Source organism: Streptopelia decaocto (assembly GCF_964273445.1).
Source record: "Streptopelia decaocto genome assembly, contig: HAP1_SCAFFOLD_1110, whole genome shotgun sequence".
Taxonomy (NCBI): domain Eukaryota; kingdom Metazoa; phylum Chordata; class Aves; order Columbiformes; family Columbidae; genus Streptopelia; species Streptopelia decaocto.
Window position 1 is genome coordinate 24,119 of NW_028116538.1, and position 20,651 is coordinate 44,769.

A 20,651-nucleotide genomic window follows, 5' to 3' on the forward strand; every position below is an offset into this window, starting at 1 on the left:
TGTAACTGGGATGGACAGGGGTGGACTGGGATGGACTGGGATGTTGTAACTGGGATGAACTGGGGTGAACTGGGATGGGGCCCAGCCCCAGTTGTGCAACTGGGATGAACTGGGCTGTTGTAACCGGGGTGTAACTGGTCCCGGTGCCACTGGCTCCGGCAGCTGGAACTGGTCTTACTGGGCGCACTGGTGTGACTGGGAGGGGACCCAGGAGTGCCCCAAGGACCCAGGAGTGCCCCTGGTGGGGCTCCCAGTGACCCCAGAGCCTCTTACTGGGGGAACTGGGAGTGGTGGCGCCTCCCAGTGCTCCCAGTTTGGGCTCAGGAGGTCGGGAGGGACCCAGGAGTTCGGGAGGGACCCAGGAGTTCGGGGGGACCCAGGAGTTCGGGCTGGTCCCAGGTTAAGGGCAGGAGGCCCCGCCCACCGCCCGTTTTGCCCTCAACCAAGATGGCGGCGCCGGGCTCGGCCCCGCCCCCTCCCCGCGCGGGGCACGCCGGGATCGGGGATTCCCCAGCGCGTGCGGCGGCGGCGGGAGCGGCCGGAGGTACCGGGGGGGTCCCCTCCCCCACCCCCGAACGCCTGGGTCCCCGGGTTTGGGGGGAGGGGGGACTCAGTGGGGGGGACTCCCGGACGCCTGGGTCCCTTTTTTGGGGGGGGGGGGGTCACCCGGAAATCTGGGGCTTCTGGAACGGGGGAGGGGGGACAAGGGGAACTGCCGGACGCCTGGGTCCCTTTTTGGGAGGGGGGTCACCCGGATGCCTGGGTCCCATTTTGGGGGGGGTTGTCACCCGGACGCCTGGGTCCCTTTTTTTGGGAGGGGGGGGGGTCAGCCGGACGCCTGGGTCCCCTATGGGGTTGGGGTGCTGGGGGGAGGGGGCGGGGCTTGAGGAGACTCCGCCCCCTGGAGTCACCTGCAGGGACCTGGGGTCCCCACCCCCGAAAAGGGACCCAGGCGTCCGGGTGACCCCCCCCCCAAAAAAGGGACCCAGGCATCCGGGTGACCCCAAAAAGGGACCCAGGCGTCCGGCTGCTTTAACTGGTTCTTCTCTGTTCTCTATCCCAGGGGACCCAGGCGTCCGGGCGGCCTCTCCCCCCCACCCAGAGGGGACCCAGGCGTCCGGGCGCTGCCCCGCCCCCCCCGTGACGTCATGGCCGAGGAGCTGGAGCCGCTGCTGGGGGGCGAGGGGTTTCTGGACCTATGGAACATGTGAGTGCGGGGGACCCAGGAGTTCGGGGGGACCCAGGAGTTCGGGGGGGACCCAGGAGTTCAGGGAGGGACCCAGGAGTTCGGGGGGACCCAGGAGTTCGGGGGGACCCAGGAGTTCGGGAGGGGACCCAGGAGTTCGGGAGGGACCCAGGAGTTCAGGGAAGGACCCAGGAGTTCTGGGGGGACCCAGGAGTTCGGGGGCGGGGTCACACCGGTGACCTCTGACCTTGGCCCCTCCCCCAGGCTCCCCGAAAACCTCCACTCGCTGACTGAGGAGCCACCGGATTGGGTGAGTGTTGGGGGGACCCAGGTGTCCTGAGACCCCCCCCCCAAAAAAAGGGACCCAGGCATCCGGGGAACCCCCTCCAAAGGGGACCCAAGCATCTGGGTGACACCGACTGGGGACCCAGGCGTCCGGGAGATCTCCAGGAGGGACCCAGGCGTCCTGCGACCCTCCCCCAAAAAGGGGACCCAGGCGTCCGGGTGATACCCCCCCAAAAAAGGGACCCAGGCGTTCTGCGACCCCCTCCAAAAACAGGACCCAGGTGTCCAGGGGCACCCAAAAATGGACCCAGGCGTCCGGGTGACACCCCCAAAAAGGGACCCAGGCGTCCGGGTGACCCCAAAAGGGACCCAGGCGTCCTGCGACCCTCCCCAAATAGGGGACCCAGGCATCCGGGTGATCCCCAGGAGGGACCCAGGCGTCCTGCGACCCTCCCCAAATAGGGGACCCAGGCATCCGGGTGATCCCCAGGAGGGACCCAGGCGTCCTGCGACCCTCCCCAAATAGGGGACCCAGGCGTCCGGGCCCCCTAACCACCTCCCCCCCCCCCAGCAGGAGCTGAGCCCCCTGGATCCCCCCCCGGCGGCCCCTGGGGGGGTGTTGGCGCCGCCCCCCCCCGCGGAGCCCCCTCCCCCTCCCCCCCCCGCCGTCCCCTCCCCCGTCGTCCCGTCCACCGAGGACTATGGCGGCCACCACGACTTCCGCCTGGGCTTCCTGGAGGCCGGGACGGCCAAGTCCGTCACCTGCACCGTGAGTCCGGGGACCCAGGCGTCCGGGGGGACCCAGGCGTCCGGGGGGACCCAGGAGTTCGGGGGGACCCAGGAGTTCGGGGAACCCAAGAGTTGGTGGGAGCCAGGAGTTCAGGGGACCCAGGCGTCCAGGGGGACCCAGGAGTTCGGGAGGGACCCAGGCGTCCAGGAGGGACCCAGGAGTTTGGGTGGTCCCAAATAGGGGACCCAGGCGTCCGGGGGATCATCCAGGCACTATGGGGGTTCCTAGAAAGGGGACCCAGGCGTCCGGGGGTGAGTCCCAACTAAGGGACCCAGGCGTCCGGGGTTGTGGATGAGGGACCCAGGAGTCCGGAATGAGTCCCAAATAGTGGACCCAGGTGTCCGGGGGGTCATCCAGGCACTATGGGGGGGTCCTAGAAAGGGGACCCAGGCGTCCGGCAGGGTCCTAGAAAGGGGACCCAGGCGTCCGGGGGTGAGTCCCAACTAAGGGACTCGGGCGTACGGGATCATGGCTGAGGGACCCAGGCGTCCGGGTGTCATCCAAGCACTATGGGGGGGGTCCTAGAAAGGGGACCCAGGCGTCCGGGGGTCATCCAGGCACTATGGGGGGGGTCCTAGAAAGGGGACCCAGGTGTCTGGGGATGTCCTAGAAGGGGGACCCAGGCGTCCGGGGGTGTCCTAGAAAGGGGACCCAGGCGTCCGGGGGTGAGTCCCAACTAAGGGACCCAGGCGTCCGGGGTGGTGGCTGAGGGCCCAGGCGTCCGTGTGTCCGTGTGTCCGCAGTTCTCGCCGGTGCTGAACAAGCTGTTCTGCCGGCTGGCCAAGCCGTGCCCGGTGCAGGTGCGCGTGGGGGTCCCGCCGCCCCCCGGCTCGCTGCTGCGCGCCGTCGCCGTCTACAAGAAATCGGAGCACGTGGCCGAGGTGGTGAGGAGGTGTCCCCACCACGAGAGGGGCGGCGGCGACGGTGAGGACCCCCGGGGGGGTGGGGACAATGGGGGCGTTGGGGGTGTTGGGGACATTGGGGTGATTGGGGGTGTTGGGGTCATTGGGGGCAATGGGGATATTGGGGTCAATGGGGGCATGGGGGGCACTGAGGTTATTGGGACAATGGCGGTATTGGGGTTAATGGGGACATTGTGGGTGTTGGGGAGATTGGGGGTATTGGGGTCAATGGGGTCATTGGGGTCAATGGGGGCATTGGGTGTGTTGGGGGTATTGGGGTCATTGGGGGTAATGGGGACATTGGGGTCAATGGGGACAATGGGGGCATTGGGGTGATTGGGACCAATGGGGGCGTTGGGGACATTGAGGGTAATGGGGACATTGGGGTGATTTGGGGTATTGGGGTCATTGAGGGCAATGGGGACATTGGGGTCAATGGAGGCAATGGGGACATTGGGGTCAATGGGCGTGTTGGGGACATTGGGGTGATTTGGGGTATTGGGGTCATAGGGGGCAATGGGGACATTGGGGTCAATGGAGGCAATGGGGACATTGGGGTCAATGGGCGTGTTGGGGGCATTGGGGTGATTGGGGCCAATGGGGGCATGGGGACATTGGGGTGATTTGGGGTATTGGGGTCATAGGGGGCAATGGGGACATTGGGGTCAATGGGGACAATGGGACCAGTGGGGGCGTTGGGGACATTGAGGGTAATGGGGACATTGGGGTGATTTGGGGTATTGGGGTCATTGGGGGCAATGGGGACATTGGGGGTAATGAGGTTATTGGGGTCATTTGGGTCAATGGGGACATTGGGGTCAATGGGGACATTGGGGTGATTTGGGGTATTGGGGGCAATGGGGACATTGGGGTCAATGGGGACATTGGGGTACTGAGGTTATTGGACAATGGGGATATTGGGGCAATGAGGGGTCAATGGGGGCGTCAGGGCATTGGGGTGATTTGGGGTATTGGAGACATTGGGGGGTCATTGGGGACATTGGGGTCAGTGGGTCTTTGGGGTATTGGAGACATTGGGGGTCAGTGGGGTCTTTGGGGGTAATGGGGACATTTGGGTTATTGGGGCTGTTGGGGTTATTGGGGGTCATTGGGAACATTTGGGACATTGGGGTGATTGGGGGTGTTGGGGACATTGGGGGCGATGGGGACATTGGGGTCATTGGGGGTAACAGGGGCTCTAGGGGCTCGTTGGGGACAGTGGGGGTAATGGGACATTGGGGCCCAGGGAGGGGTTGGGGTTTCAGGGGGATTTGGGGGCTCAGGGGGGTTTTGGGGGGGTGTCCAGGGGGGTTTGGGGGTTCAGGGAGGGTTTGGGGTTCAGGGGGGTGGGTTTGGGGTTCGGAGGGGATTTGGGGTAACTGAGGGACCCCCCAAACCAGCCCCCCCCCCCCTTAGCACCTCATCCATGTTCAGGGGAAGGCCCAGGGAGGGGTTTGGGGTTTCAGGGGGATTTTGGGGGCTCAGGGGGTTTTGGGGGGGTGTCCAGGGGGGTTTTGGGGTTCAGGGGAGGGTTTGGGGTTCAGGGGGTGGGTTTGGGGTTCAGAGGGAATTTGGGGTGACTGAGGGAGCTCCCCGAAACCAGCCCCCCCCCAATACCTCATCAGGGGAAGGCCCAGGGAGGGGTTTGGGGTTTCAGGGGGATTTTGGGGGGCTCAGGGGGGTTTTGGGGGGGTGTCCAGGGGGTTTTGGGGTTCAGGGGAGGGTTTGGGGTTCAGCGGGCTGGTTTGGGGTTCGGGGGGATTTTGGGGTGACCGAGGGACCCCCATCCAGGCCAGGCCCCCCCCCAGCACCTGATCCGCGTGGAGGGGAACCCCCAGGCCCGTTACCATGACGACGAGACCACCAAGAGACACAGCGTGGCCGTTCCCTACGAACCCCCCGAGGTGACCCCAAAAACCGCCCTTTTCACCCCAAAACCAACCCCCCCGACCCCTAAACACCCTCTTTTCACCCCAAAATCACCCCCGAACCCCAAATAACCCTTTTTCGCCCCCAAAATCCCCCCCCGAGGCCTCCAAATCCCCCCTTTTCACCTCCCCCCTTTTCACCCCTCAAAACCCCCTCAAATCCGCCCTTTTCACCCCCAAAATCACCCCCAAAATCCCCAGTTTTCACCCCAATGCCCCATGTCCCCCAATGTCCCATGTCCCCAATGTCCCGTGTCCCCCCCAATGCCCCATGTCCCCCCAATGTCCCATGTCCCCCCCAATGTCCCGTGTCCCCCAGGTGGGCTCCGACTGCACCACCGTCCTCTACAGCTTCATGTGCAACAGCAGCTGCATGGGGGGATGAACCGGCGCCCCATCCTGGCCATCGTCACCCTGGAGGGGCCGCGGTGAGACCCCCCCGCTCCGCCCCGGACGCCTGGGTCCCTTCCCGGACGCCTGGGTCCTTCCCGGACGCCTGGGTCCCCTCCCGCTCTCCTGGGTCCCCTTTCACTCTTTCTGACCCCTCCTGAACTCCTGGGTCCCTTTCTGGACTCCTGGGTCCCCTCCCAGATGCCTGGGTCCCCCCCGAACTCCTGGGTCCCCCCCGAACTCCTGGGTCCCCTTTCACTCTTTCTGACCCCTCCTGAACTCCTGGGTCCTTCAAGGGGTCTCTGGGTCCCTCCCGAACTCCTGGGTCCCTTTCTGGACTCCTGGGTCCCCCCTGAACTCCTGGGTCCCTCCCGAACTCCTGGGTCCCTCCCGAACTCCTGGGTCCCTCCCGAACTCCTGGGCCCTCCCCGAACTCCTGGGTCCCTCCCGAACTCCTGACCCCTCCTGAACTCCTGGGTCCTTCAAGGGGTCTCTGGGTCCCTCCCGAACTCCTGGGTCCTTTTCTGGACTCCTGGGTCCCCCCCGAACTCCTGGGTCCCTCCCGAACTCCTGGGTCCCCTCCCCGAACTCCTGGGTCCCTCCCGCACTCCTGGGTCCCTCCCGCACTCCTGGGTCCCTCCCGCACTCCTGGGTCCCTCCCGAACTCCTGGGTCCCTCCCGAACTCCTGGGTCCCCGCAGGGGGCAGCTCCTGGGCCGCCGCTGTTTCGAGGTTCGTGTCTGCGCGTGTCCCGGGCGGGACCGGCGAATCGAGGAGGAGAACAACCGCAAACGGGGCGGGGCCAAGAGAGGTGGGGGCGGGGCTACGGCGTGGGGCGGGGTCATTGGACGGGCGGGGCTCAAGGGTGAGGGCGGGGCCTGGGTGGAGGGGGCGGGGCCAGAGGAGGGGCGGAGTTAAAGAAGAAGGGGAGGGGTCAGGGAGGTGAGGGTGGGGTCATTGGATGGGCGGGGCTAAGGGGTCAGGGTGGGGTCAATGGAAGGGCGGGGCTAAGGGGTGGGGTGGGGTTAATGGAAGGGCGGGGCTAAGGTGTGAGGGTGGGGTCAATGGAAGGGTGGGCTAAGGAATGAGGGTGGGGTTAATGGATGGGCGGGGCTCAAGGGTGAAGTAGGGGTCTGTGTGGAGGGGGCGGGGTCAGAGAAGGGGCGGGGTTAAAGGGGGAGGGGTCAGGGTCCCTCAATAGGTCTCTGGGATCCCTCCCCCAAATTCCTGGGTCTCCCCGGACGCCTGGGTCCCTCAAGGGGTCTGTGGGTCTTCTCCCGGACTCCTGGGTCCCTTCCCGAACTCCTGGGTCCTTTAAGGGGTATCTGGGTCTCCTCCCGGACACCTGGGTCCCTCCCGGACGCCTGGGTCCCATCCCTGCTCCTCCCCCAGCGCTGCCCCCCCAGCCTGAATCCCCCGACGGCTCCAAGAAGCGGCTTCTGAACCCCGAGAACGAAACCTTCGTGCTGCAGGTTTTGGGGGCCCAGGGGGGGTTTGGGGGTCCCTATGGGGTGAGCGGGTTGGGGCACGACCTTCCCGGACGCCTGGGTCCCTCCCGAACTCCTGGGTCCCTCCCGAACTCCTGGGTCCCTCCTGAACTCCTGGGTCCCTCTCCCGAACTCTTGGGTCCCCCCAAACTCTTGGGTCCCCCCTGAACTCCTGGGTCCCTCCCGAACTCCTGGGTCCCCCCCGAACTCCTGTGTCCCCCCCGAACTCCTGGGTCCCCCCTGACTTTCTGGGTCCCCCCTGACTTTCTGGGTCCCTCCCGGACGCCTGGGTCCCTTATTTTATTTTGGGGGGGGCAGGTCCGGGGTCGCCGTCGTTACGAGATGCTGAAGGAGATTAACGAGGCGCTGGAGGCGGCCGAGGGGGGAGGGGCAGCGCCACGCCCGTGAGTGTCACCCCCGGACGCCTGGGTCCCTCCCGAATTCCTGGGTCCCTCCCGAACTCCTGGGTCCCCCCCCAGACTCCTGGGTCTCTTGGGTGGGGGGGAACCTCATGCTCTCGGGTCCTCCTAGGGTGGGGGATGGACAGGGGGGCATGCCTGGGTCCCTTTTAGGGGTGGGGGGGGGTTTCCCAGACGCCTGGGTCCCCTTTTCTGGGGAACTCCCGGACGCCTGGGTCCCTTTGGTGGAGGTGGGAGTGGGGGGGCCGGACGCCTGGGTCCTTTTTTGTGGGGTTTCCCGGACACCTGGTTCCCCTTTAGGAGTTGGGGGGGGGCAGGGGGGGTTCGGGGATGCCTGGGTCCCTGACCCCTCTCCCATTTCCCCTCCCCCCCCCCAGGGTCAAAGGTCGCCGCCCGCGGGGGGAGGGGCTGGTTCCCCGCAATGGCAAGAAGCTGCTGCTCAAGGGGGAGGGGCCGGACTCGGACTGACTCCGCCCCGTGGGGCTGGAGGCCACGCCCCCCCGGCACCGCCCATCCGCAGGCTACGCCCACCCTCCCCGACCACGCCCACCCACCCTGCTGACAAGCGGACACGCCCCCCTGTTGCTCCGCCCACAATCCCGCCAGCGCGCTTTTAGCCACGCCCCGATCAACCCGCCCTCCCTGCTCTGGCCCCGCCCCCTTGGCTTGGCCCCGCCCCCTCCGTGTGGGGGGGGATTTTTTAAGGCTCTTTTTTAATGCAAATAAAGACTTTTTTACTGGCCCAGCTCCCAGTTTTGGGGGGAAATCCCAGTTTGGGGGGCTCGGGGGGATTTGGGGGGTTTGGTGTTCATGAGGGGGTCAGGGGGTTTTGGGGGGTTTTGGGGTCACATGATGGTCAGGTGGGTTTTGGGGGGGGTGGGGGTCACATGATGCTGAGCTGCACATTGGGGCATTTTGGGGGGGGGGAGTCAAGTGGGTTTTTGGGGTTCGGGGGGGTTTGTGGTCACATGATGGTCAGGTGGGTTTTGGGGGAGTTGGTTTGGGGGTCACATGCTGAGCTGTGTGTCGAGGGGGGGGTCAGGGGGGTTTTGGGGTTCATGGGGGGGTCAGGGGGGTTTGGGGTCACATGATGCTGAGCTGCACATTGGGGCATTTTGGGGGGGGGTTGTCAAGTGGGTTTTTGGGGTTCATGGGGGAGTCAAGGGGGTTTGGGCTTCATGGGGGTCAGGGGGGTTTTGGGGTTCATGGCAGGGGGTCAGGGGGGATTTTGGGGTTCGGGGGGGTTGTCAAGTGGGTTTTTGGGGTTCATAGGGGGGTTTGGGGTTCATGGGGGGTCAGGGGGGTGTTGGGTTTCATGGGGGGTCAGGGGGATTTTGGGGTTCATGGGGGGGGTCAGGGGGGTTTTGGGGTTCATGGCAGGGGGTCGGGGGGATTTTGGGGTTGGGGGGGGTTTTGGGGTTCATGGGGGGGTCGGGGATTTTGGGGTTCATGGGGGGGTCAGGGGGTTTTGGGGTCACATGATGGTCAGGTGGGTTTTGGGGGGTTTTGGGGTCACATGATGGTCAGGTGGGTTTTGGGGTCACATGATGGTCAAGTGGGTTTTGGGGGGTTTGGGGTCACATGATGGTCAGGGGGGGTTCGGGGGATTTGGGGTCACATGATGGTCGGGGGGGTTCGGGGGATTTGGGGTCACATGATGGTCAGGTGGGTTTTTGGGGGGTTTGGGGTCACATGATGCTGAGCTGCCCATTGGGGCATTTTGGGGGGGTTGTCAAGTGGGTTTTTGGGGTTCATGGGGGGTCAGGAGGGTTTTGGGGTTCATGGGGGGGTCAGGGGGGTTTGGGGGTCACATGATGGTCAGGGGGGTGTCGGGGGGCACCCCGCAGGCCCCCTTGTGCTCCTGGAAAAGCTGCAGCAGGCGCTGCTGGTGCAGCCGGTGGAACAGGGACACCTCCTGGGGGGAGGGGCAGGGCCGGCGCGGCACCTCCAGGGGGGGCGCCCACTGCGGGACCCCAAAATGAACCCCCGAACCCCATAATGAATCCACTGAACCCCCAAAATGAACCCCCCGAACCCCATAATGAACCACCCGAACCCCCAAATGGACCAAATGAACCCCCAAAATGAACCCCCCGAACCCCATCATGAATCCACTGAACCCCCAAAATGAACCCCCCGAACCCCATCATGAATCCACTGAACCCCCAAAATGAACCCCCCGAACCCCATACTGAATCCACTGAACCCCCAAAATGAACCCCCCGAACCCCATAATGAACCACCCGAACCCCCAAAATGGACCCAATGAACCCCCAAAATGAACCCCCCGAACCCCATCATGAATCCACTGAACCCCCAAAATGAACCCCCCCGAACCCCATACTGAATCCACTGAACCCCCAAAATGGACCCCCCGAACCCCATAATGAATCCACTGAACCCCCAAAATGAACCCCCCGAGCCCCATAATGAATCCACTGAACCCCCAAAATGAACCCCCCGAATCCCATAATGAACCACCCGAACCCCCAAAATGGACCCAATGAACCCCCAAAATGAACCCCCGAACCCCAAAATGAACCCAATGAACCCCCAAAATGGACCCCCGAACCCCCAAAATGAACCCCCCGAACCCCATAATGAACCACCTGAACCCCCAAAATGAACCCCCCGAACCCCATAATGAATCCACTGAACCCCCAAAATGAACCCCCCGAACCCCATAATGAATCCACTGAACCCCCAAAATGAACCCCCCGAACCCCATAATGAATCCACTGAACCCCCAAAATGAACCCCCCGAGCCCCATAATGAATCCACTGAACCCCCAAAATGAACCCCCCGAATCCCATAATGAACCACCCGAACCCCCAAAATGGACCCCCCGAACCCCATAATGAATCCACTGAACCCCCAAAATGAACCCCCCGAACCCCATAATGAATCCACTGAATCCCCAAAATGAACCCCCCGAACCCCATAATGAATCCACTGAATCCCCAAAATGAACCCCCCGAACCCCATAATGAATCCACTGAACCCCCAAAATGAACCCCCCGAACCCCATAATGAATCCACTGAACCCCCAAAATGAACCCCCCGAACCCCATAATGAATCCACTGAACCCCCAAAATGAACCCCCCGAACCACATAATGAATCCACTGAACCCCCAAAATGGACCCAATGAACCCCCAAAATGGACCCCCGAACCCCCAAAATGAACCCCCCAAACCCCATAATGAACCACCCGAACCCACAAATGAATCCACTGAACCCCCAAAATGAACCCCCCGAACCCCATAATGAATCCACTGAACCCCCAAAATGAACCCCCCGAACCCCATAATGAACCCACTGAACCCCCAAAATGAACCCCCCGAACCCCATAATGAACCACCCGAACCCCCAAAATGAACCCCCCGAACCCCATAATGAATCCACTGAACCCCCAAAATGAACCCCCCGAACCCCATAATGAATCCACTGAACCCCCAAAATGAACCCCCCGAACCCCATAATGAATCCACTGAACCCCCAAAATGAACCCCCCGAACCCCATAATGAACCACCCGAACCCCCAAAATGGACCCAATGAACCCCCAAAATGGACCCCCGAACCCCCAAAATGAACCCCCCGAACCCCATAATGAACCACCCGAACCCCCAAAATGAACCCAATGAACCCCCAAAATGAACCCCCGAACCCCATAATGAATCCACTGAACCCCCAAAATGAACCCCCCGAACCCCATAATGAATCCACTGAACCCCCAAAATGAACCCCCCGAACCCCATCATGAACCCACTGAACCCCCAAAATGAACCCCCCGAACCCCATAATGAACCACCCGAACCCCCAAAATGGACCCAATGAACCCGCAAAATGGACCAAATGAACCCCCAAAATGAACCCCCCGAACCCCATAATGAACCACCCGAACCCCCAAAATGGACCCAATGAACCCCATAATGAACCACCCGAACCCCCAAAATGAACCCCCCGAACCCCATAATGAATCCACTGAACCCCCAAAATGAACCCCCCGAACCCCATCATGAATCCACTGAACCCCCAAAATGAACCCCCCGAATCCCAAAATGAACCCAATGAACCCCCAAAATGGACCAAATGAACCCCCAAAATGAACCCCCCGAACCCCATAATGAATCCACTGAACCCCCAAAATGAACCCCCCGAACCCCATAATGAACCACCCGAACCCCCAAAATGAACCCAATGAACCCCCAAAATGAACCCCCCGAACCCCATAATGAATCCACTGAACCCCCAAAATGAACCCCCCGAACCCCATAATGAATCCACTGAACCCCCAAAATGAACCCCCCGAACCCCATAATGAATCCACTGAACCCCCAAAATGAACCCCCCGAACCCCATAATGAACCACCCGAACCCCCAAAATGGACCCCCGAACCCCCAAAATGAACCCCCCGAATCCCATAATGAACCACCCGAACCCCCAAAATGGACCCAATGAACCCCCAAAATGGACCCAATGAAGCCCAAAAATGGACACACTGAACCCCAAAATGGACCCAATGAACCCCAAAATGAACCCAGTGAACCTCCCGAACCCCCAAAATGGACCCAATGAAGCCCAAAAATGGACCCACTGAACCCCAAAATGAACCCAATGACTCCCCAAACCCCCAAAATGAACCCAATGAACCCGCAAATGGACCCAATGAACACCCTGAACCCCCAAAATGGACCAAATGAACCCTCAAAATGAACCCAGTGAAGCCCCGAACCCCCAAAATGAACCCAATGAACCCCCCGAACCCCCAAAATGGACCCAATGAACCCAACGAACCCCCCGAACCCCAAAATGGACCCAGTGAACCCCCCCGAACCCCAAAATGGACCCAATGAACTCCCCCGAACCCCCAAAATGAACCCAATGAAGCCCAAAAATGGACCCACTGAACCCCAAAATGAACCCAGTGAAGCCCCGAACCCCCAAAATGAACCCAATGAACCCTCAAAATGAACCCAGTGAAGCCCTGAACCCCCAAAATGAACCCAATGAAACCCAAAAATGGACCCACTGAACCCCAAAATGAACCCAATGACCCCCCGAACCCCCAAAATGGACCCAAAGAACCCCTAAAATGGACCCACTGAACCCCAAAATGAACCAAATGACTCCCCAAACCCCCAAAATGGACCCAATGACCCCAAAATGGACCCAATGAACCCCCAAATTGGACCCATTGAACACCCCGAACCCCCAAAATGGACCCAATGAACACCCCAAACCCCCAAATGAACCCAATGAAGCCCAAAAATGGACGCACTGAACCCCAAAATAAACCAAATGAACCCCCCGAACCCCCGAAATGGACCCAATGAAGCCCTATACCCCCCAAGGCTCACTATTTGGCAGCCCCATAGCCCCCCAAGGCTCACTATCTGGCAGCCCCATTGCCCCCTATAGCTCACTATTTGGCAGCCCCATAGCCCCCCAAGGCTCACTATTTGGCAGCCCCATACCCCCCCAAGGCTCACTATTTGGCAGCCCCATAGCCATTGGGCTTTCTAGGTCCATTTTTAGATTATTTTTTGATTCATTTTTGCTCCATTTCTTGGGTTCTTTTGGGGTCCCTCCTACTTCCCCCCCACCCACTGATTGGTCCGTCCCACTCCCCCCACCCCCTTTGGTCCGTCCCACTCCCCCCACCCCACGCCGATTGGTCCCTCCCCACTCTAATTGGTCCCGCCCCCTCCCCCACGCCGATTGGTCCCTCCCCGCTCCGCCCCGCACGCCGATTGGTCGCCGCGACTCACCCACGACGGTGATTGGCCGCCGGAAGGGCAGCAGCGGGTTCCCGCCGCGCCCCCAGAAGATCAACGGGGCGAAGCCCAAAAGCCGCTTGAGGCGCCGCTGGAGCCGCCGCAGCCGCGACCCCTCGGCCAGGGGGGGGCCCTGGAACGCCTCCTGCTCCCCGAACACGTACACGGGCACCAGCGGGGCGCTGCGGGGGAGACGGAGCTGGCACCCCAAAAAACGGGCCTTGGCACCCCGAAAACGGGCCTTTGCACCCCCAAAACGGGCCTTTCCACCCCAAAAATGGACCTTGGGACCCCAGAAATGGACCTTGGGACCCCAAAAATGGACCTTGGGACCCCAAAAATGACCTTGGGACCCCAGAAATGGGCCTTGGGACCCCAAAAATGGACCTTGCACCCCAAAAATGGACCTTGGGACCCCAAAAATGGACCTTTACACCCGAAAAATGGGCCTTGCACCCCCAAAATGGGCCTTGGGACCCCAAAAATGGGCCTTTGCACCCCAAAAATGGACCTTCCACCCCAAAAATGGACCTTGGGACCCCAAAAATGACCTTGGGACCCCAGAAATGGGCCTTGGGACCCCAGAAATGGACCTTTACACCCGAAAAATGGGCCTTGCACCCCCAAAATGGGCCTTGGGACCCCCAAAATGGGCCTTGGGACCCCAAAAACGGGCCTTTGCACCCCAAAAATGGGCCTTGGGACCCCAAAAATGGGCCTTTGCACCCCAAAAATGGCCCTTGGGACCCCCAAAATGGGCCTTTCCACCCCAAAACCGGACTTTGCACCCCGAAATGTACCTTTGGAGCCCCAAATGACTGGACCCCAAATTATCCCTTTGGACCCCAAAATGTCCCTTGGGACCCCAAAATGGACCTTTGGATCCCAAAATGGTCTTTCAGACCCCACAATAGCCCTTGGGACCCCAAAATATCCATTGGGACCCCAAAATATCCATTGGGACCCCCAGAAATGGACCTTTGGACCCCAAACTGGTCCTTTTCACCCCAAAATGTCCCTTTGGACCACAAAAGATTCCTTTGCACCCCAAAAATGGACCTTGGGACCCCAAAAATGGACCTTTACACCCCAAAACCGGACTTTGCACCCCAAAATGTCCCTTGGGACCCCAAAAAGACACTTTGGACCCCAAAATGTTCCTTTGATCCCCAAAATAGCCCTTGGGAGCCCAAAATGACACTTTGCACCCCAAAACATCCCTTTGGACCCCAAAATGGACCTTTGGATCCCAAAATGGTCTTTTGGACCCCACAATAGCCCTTGGGACCCCAAAATATCCATTGGGACCCCAAAATATCCATTGGGACCCCCAGAAATGGACCTTTGGACCCCAAACTGGTCCTTTTCACCCCAAAATGTCCCTTGGGACCCCAAAACAGTCCTTTGCACCCCAAAAATGGACCTTTGGACCCCAAAATGGCCATTTGCGCCCCCACTCCCCCCATTCCCTCAGCAGCGCCCCCTGCAGTCCCGCCGCTGCCAGGGGCACAAACCCCTTCATTCCCTGAGCTAATTCCCCAATTAATTAATCCCAATTAACCCTAAATCCTCCCCATTCCCCTATTCCCCCCCAATTTTCCCCATTTTCCCCCATTTTTACCTCATTTTCCCCCATTTTCCCCCATTTTTACCTCATTTTCCCCCATTTTCCCCCATTCCCCCCATCCCCTCAGCAGCGCCCCCTGCAGTCCCGCCGCTGCCAGGGGCACAAACCCCTTCATTCCCTCAGCTAATTCCCAATTAATTAACCCAAATTAACCCCAATTCCTCCCCATTCCCCTATTCCCCCCTAATTTTCCCCATTTTCCCCCATTTTTACCTCATTTTCCCCCATTTTCCCCCACTCCCCCCATCCCCTCAGCAGCGCCCCCTGCAGTCCCGCCGCTGCCAGGCGCATAAACCCCTTCATTCCCTGCACTAATTCCCCAATTAATCAACCCCAATGAACCCCAATGAACCCCAATGAACCCCAATGAACCCCATTTTCCCCATTTTCCCCGTTCCCACCCGTATTTGAGCGCCAGGCGCACGAAGCCCGTGCGGTCCCTCATGGTGACGCGATGTGTCCCCGGCGCCCCCTCCAGCGCCTCGGCCGCCCCCCCGACCATCACCAGCAGCGCCTGGTCGGGCCGGGACAGCACCCGCTCCAGGCAGCGCCGGCTCACGGGACACAGCCCTGAGAATGAGAGAAATGAGCCAAAAACAGCAAAAATGGGGCCAGAAATGGGCCCTGGGAGCTCAAAGAGACAGAAATGGGACCAAAAGTGACAGAAATGGGGCCAAATGTGACAGAAATGGGGCCAAAAGTGACAGAAAAGGGCCCAAAAGCAGCAGCCGCTCCAGGCAGCGCCGGCTCACGGGACACAGCCCTGAAAATGAGAGAAATGAGTCAAAATGCCAAAAAAACACAAAAAATGGGGCCAGAAATGGGCCCTGGGAGCTCAAAGAGACAGAAATGGGACCAAAAGTGACAGAAATGGGCACAAAGTGACAGAAATGGGCACAAAACTGACAGAAATGGGCACGAAAGTGACAGAAATGGGTCCAAAAGTGACAGAAATGGGTCCAAAAGTGACAGAAATGGGCACAAAACTGATAGAAATGGGCCCCAAAGTGACAAAAATGGGTCCAAAAGTGACAGAAATGGGCACAAAAGTGACAGAAAAGGGCCCAAAAGTGACAGAAATGGGTGCAAAAGTGATAGAAATGGGCACAAAAGTGATAGAAATGGCGCCAAAAGAGCCAGAAATGGGCCCAAAAGTGACAGAAATGGGCCCAAAAGTGACAGAAATGGGCCCAAAAGCAGCACCCGCTCCAGGCAGCGCCGGCTCACGGGACACAGCCCTGAAAATGAGAGAAATGAGCCCAAAACGCCAAAAAAACAGCAAAAATGGGGCCAGAAATGGGCCCTGGGAGCTCAAAGAGACAGAAATGGGACCAAAAGTGACAGAAATGGGGCCAAACGTGACAGAAATGGGCACAAAACTGACAGAAATGGGCACAAAGTGACAGAAATGGGCACAAAAGTGACAGAAATGGGCACAAAAGTGACAGAAAAGGGCCCAAAAGTGACAGAAATGGGCTCAAAAGTGACAGAAATGGGCCCCAAACTGATAGAAATGGGGCCAAAAGTGACAGAAAAGGGCCCAAAAGTGACAGAAATGGGTGCAAAAGTGATAGAAATGGGCACAAAAGTGATAGAAATGGCGCCAAAAGAGCCAGAAATGGGTCCAAAAGTGACAGAAATGGGCCCAAAAGTGACAGAAAAGGGCACAAAAGCAGCAGCCGCTCCAGGCAGCGCCGGCTCACGGGACACAGCCCTGAGAAATGAGAGAAATGAGCCAAAACGCCAAAAAAACAGCAAAAATGGGGCCAAAAATGGGCCCTGGGAGCTCAAAGAGACAGAAATGGGACCAAAAGTGACAGAAATGGGGCCAAAAGTGACAGAAATGGGCACAAAACTGACAGAAATCGGCACAAAACTGACAGAAATGGGCCCAAAAGTGACAGAAATGGGTCCAAAAGTGACAGAAATGGGCACAAAAGTGACAGAAATGGGTCCAAAAGTGACAGAAATGGGCACAAAAGTGACAGAAAAGGGCCCAAAAGTGACAGAAATGGGTGCGAAAGTGATAGAAATGGGCACAAAAGTGATAGAAATGGGTCCAAAAGTGACAGAAATGGGTCCAAAAGTGACAGAAATGGGCCCAAAAGTGACAGAAATGGGCCCAAAAGCAGCACCTGCTCCAGGCAGCGCCGGCTCACGGGACACAGCCCTGAGAAACGAGAGAAATGAGCCAAAACGCCAAAAAAACACCAAAAATGGGGCCAGAAATGGGCCCTGGGAGCTCAAAGAGACAGAAATGGGACCAAAAGTGACAGAAATGGGCACAAAACTGACAGAAATCGGCACAAAACTGACAGAAATGGGCCCAAAAGTGACAGAAATGGGTCCAAAAGTGACAGAAATGGGCACAAAACTGATAGAAATGGGCCCCAAAGTGACAAAAATGGGTCCAAAATTGACAGAAATGGGCACAAAAGTGACAGAAAAGGGCCCAAAAGTGACAGAAATGGGTGCAAAAGTGACAGAAATGGGTGCAAAAGTGATAGAAATGGGCACAAAAGTGATAGAAATGGCGCCAAAAGAGCCAGAAATGGGTCCAAAAGTGATAGAAATGGGCACAAAAGTGACAGAAAAGGGCCCAAAAGTGACAGAAATGGCGCCAAAAGAGCCAGAAATGGGCACAAAAGTGATAGAAATGGCGCCAAAAGAGCCAGAAATGGGCCCAAAAGTGACAGAAATGGGCCCAAAAGTGACAGAAATGGGCCCAAAAGTGACAGAAAAGGGCACAAAAGCAGCAGCCGCTCCAGGCAGCGCCGGCTCACGGGACACAGCCCTGAAAATGAGAGAAATGAGCCCAAAACGCAAAAAAACACCAAAAATGGGGCCAGAAATGGGCCCTGGGAGCTCAAAGAGACAGAAATGGGACCAAAAGTGACAGAAATGGGGCCAAACGTGACAGAAATGGGCACAAAACTGATAGAAATGGGCACGAAAGTGACAGAAATGGGTCCAAAAGTGACAGAAATGGGCCCCAAAGTGACAAAAATGGGTCCAAAATTGACAGAAATGGGCACAAAAGTGACAGAAAAGGGCACAAAAGTGACAGAAATGGGTGCAAAAGTGATAGAAATGGGCACAAAAGTGATAGAAATGGCGCCAAATAGCCAGAAATGGGTCCAAAAGTGACAGAAATGGGCCCAAAAGTGACAGAAATGGGCCCAAAAGCAGCACCCGCTCCAGGCAGCGCCGGCTCACGGGACACAGCCCTGAAAATGAGAGAAATGAGCCAAAACGCCAAAAAAACACCAAAAATGGGGCCAAAAATGGGCCCTGGGAGCTCAAAGAGACAGAAATGGGACCAAAAGTGACAGAAATGGGGCCAAACATGACAGAAATGGGCACAAAACTGACAGAAATGGGCACGAAAGTGACAGAAATGGGGCCAAAAGTGACAGAAAAGGGCCCAAAAGAGCCAGAAATGGGCTCAAAAGTGACAGAAATGGGCACAAAACTGATAGAAATGGGCCCCAAAGTGACAAAAATGGGTCCAAAATTGACAGAAATGGGCACAAAAGTGACAGAAATGGGTGCAAAAGTGATAGAAATGGGCACAAAAGTGATAGAAATGGCGCCAAAAGAGCCAGAAATGGGTCCAAAAGTGACAGAAATGGGCCCAAAAGTGACAGAAATGGGCCCAAAAGTGACAGAAAAGGGCACAAAAGTGACAGAAAAGGGCCCAAAAGCAGCAGCCGCTCCAGGCAGCGCCGGCTCACGGGGCACAGCCCTGAAAATGAGAGAAATGAGCCAAAACGCCAAAAAAACAGCAAAAATGGGGCCAAAAATGGGCCCTGGGAGCTCAAAGAGACAGAAATGGGACCAAAAGTGACAGAAATGGGGCCAAACATGACAGAAATGGGCACAAAACTGATAGAAATGGGCCCCAAAGTGACAAAAATGGGTCCAAAAGTGACAGAAATGGGCACAAAAGTGACAGAAATGGGCACGAAAGTGATAGAAATGGGGCCAAAAGTGACAGAAAGGGGCCCAAAAGTGATAGAAATGGGGCCAAAAGTGACAGAAATGGGCCCCAAAGTGACAGAAATGGGCCCAAAACTGATAGAAATGGGCCCAAAACTGATAGAAATGGGCCCAAACGTGACAGAAATGGGGCCAAACGTGACAGAAATGGGGCCAAAAGTGACAGAAATGGGGCCAAAAGTGACAGAAAAGGGCACAAAAGTGACAGAAATGGGGCCAAAAGTGACAGAAATGGGCCCAAAACTGATAGAAATGGGCCCAAAAGTGACAGAAATGGGGCCAAACGTGACAGAAATGGGGCCGAAAGTGACAGAAATGGGTACAAAACTGATAGAAATGGGCACAAAAGAGACAGAAATGGGGCCAAAAGTGACAGAAATGGGTACAAAACTGATAGAAATGGGCACAAAAGAGACAGAAATGGGCCCAACAGTGACAGAAATGGCTCAAAAGTGACAGAAATGGGGCCAACAGTGACAGAAATGGGCCCCAGAGTGACAGAAATGGGGCCAAAAGTGACAGAAATGGGCCCCAAACTGATAGAAATGGGGCCAAAAGTGACAGAAATGGGGCCAAACGTGACAGAAATGGGCACAAAAGTGAAAAAATGGATCCAAAAGTGACAGAAATGGGCCCAAAAGTGACAGAAATGGCCCAAAAGTGACAGAAATGGCCCAAAAGTGACAGAAATGGGCCCCCCAAAGCCCCCCATAACATCCCCCAAAGCCCCCAAATCCTTCATATCCCCCCCATAACCCCCCATAGCTCCCTATAGCCCCCCCAAATCCCCCCATAACATCCCCCAAAGCCTTCATATCTCCCCCAAAGCCCCCCATAGCCCCCCAAAACCCCCCATAGCCCCCCCAAATCCCCCCCATAACATCCCCCAAAGCCTTCATATCCTCCCCATAACCCCCCATAGCCCCCCATAGCCCCCCCAAATCCCCCCCATAACATCCCCCAAAGCCTTCATCTCCTCCCCATAACCCCCCAAAACCCCCCATAGCCCCCCAAAACCCCCCATAGCCCCCCCTAACATCCCCCAAAGCCCCCAAATCCCCACATAGCTCCCTATAGCCCCCCCCAAATCCCCCCATAACATCCCCCAAAGCCTTCATATCCTCCCCATAACCCCCCATAGCCCCCCAAAACCCCCCATAGCCCCCCATAACATCCCCCAAATCCTTCATATCCTCCCCATAGCCCCCCATAGCCCCCCAAAACCCCCCAAATCCCCCCATAACATCCCCCAAAACCTTCATATCCTCCCCATAGCCCCCCAAGCCCCCCCATGGCCCCCCAAGCCCCCCCATCTCCTCACCGGCGGCCAGCGCGTACTCCCTATAGAGCGGCAGATGGAACAGCCCGGCCAGCGCGGCCAACGTGGGGCGCAGGCCGGGACACGGGCCCCCCCCCCAGCCGGGTCTGGGGGTCCCGGCCGCCCCCCGGCCCCCCGAGACGAAGGCGCCGAACACCCCCAGACAGGAGACGCCGTGGGGGTGGGCGGTCAGCAGGTAACTGCGCCCGGGGGGCAGGGGGGCCGTGCGGACCACCTGGGGACAGTGGGGGGGGCAATGGGGACGTTGGGGGGACGTGGGGGCGATGGGGACATTGGGGGTGATGGGGGCGTTGGGGGTGCTGGGGGCAATGGGGGCAATGGGGACATTGGGGACGTTGGGGGGACATGGGGGCGATGGGGACATTGGGGGCAATGGGGGTGATGGGGACATTGGGGGCAATGGGGACATTGGGGGGATATAGGGGACAATGGGACATTGGGGGCAATGGGGACATTGGGGGGATATAGGGGACAATGGGACATTGGGGGCAATGGGGACATTGGGGGGATATAGGGGACAA

At 58.6% G+C, this 20,651-nt stretch overlaps 2 protein-coding genes across 2 annotated transcripts; one reads left to right on the top strand and one right to left on the bottom strand.

The window, feature by feature from the left end:
* The first annotated feature begins 492 nt into the window (after nucleotides 1-492).
* On the top strand, nucleotides 493-8,128 carry LOC309452157 (cellular tumor antigen p53-like). Its single transcript, XM_082076834.1, is given in 12 exon segments — nucleotides 493-544; nucleotides 1,064-1,207; nucleotides 1,451-1,496; nucleotides 2,046-2,240; nucleotides 3,005-3,185; nucleotides 4,955-5,067; nucleotides 5,411-5,462; nucleotides 5,465-5,519; nucleotides 6,182-6,291; nucleotides 6,873-6,952; nucleotides 7,286-7,371; nucleotides 7,764-8,128. Coding segments are annotated over 11 exon segments (1,068 nt in total). The 5' UTR covers nucleotides 493-544; nucleotides 1,064-1,148; the 3' UTR covers nucleotides 7,855-8,128.
* Nucleotides 8,129-9,193: 1,065 nt separating this feature from the next.
* On the bottom strand, nucleotides 9,194-20,344 carry LOC309452162 (2-acylglycerol O-acyltransferase 3-like; the record flags this gene model as incomplete). The annotated part of the gene is given in 5 exon segments (XM_082076835.1): nucleotides 9,194-9,340; nucleotides 9,342-9,349; nucleotides 13,160-13,347; nucleotides 15,194-15,362; nucleotides 20,113-20,344. Coding segments are annotated over 5 exon segments (744 nt in total), but the record flags the coding sequence as incomplete, so codon positions are not given.
* Between the last annotated feature and the right edge of the window lie 307 nt (nucleotides 20,345-20,651).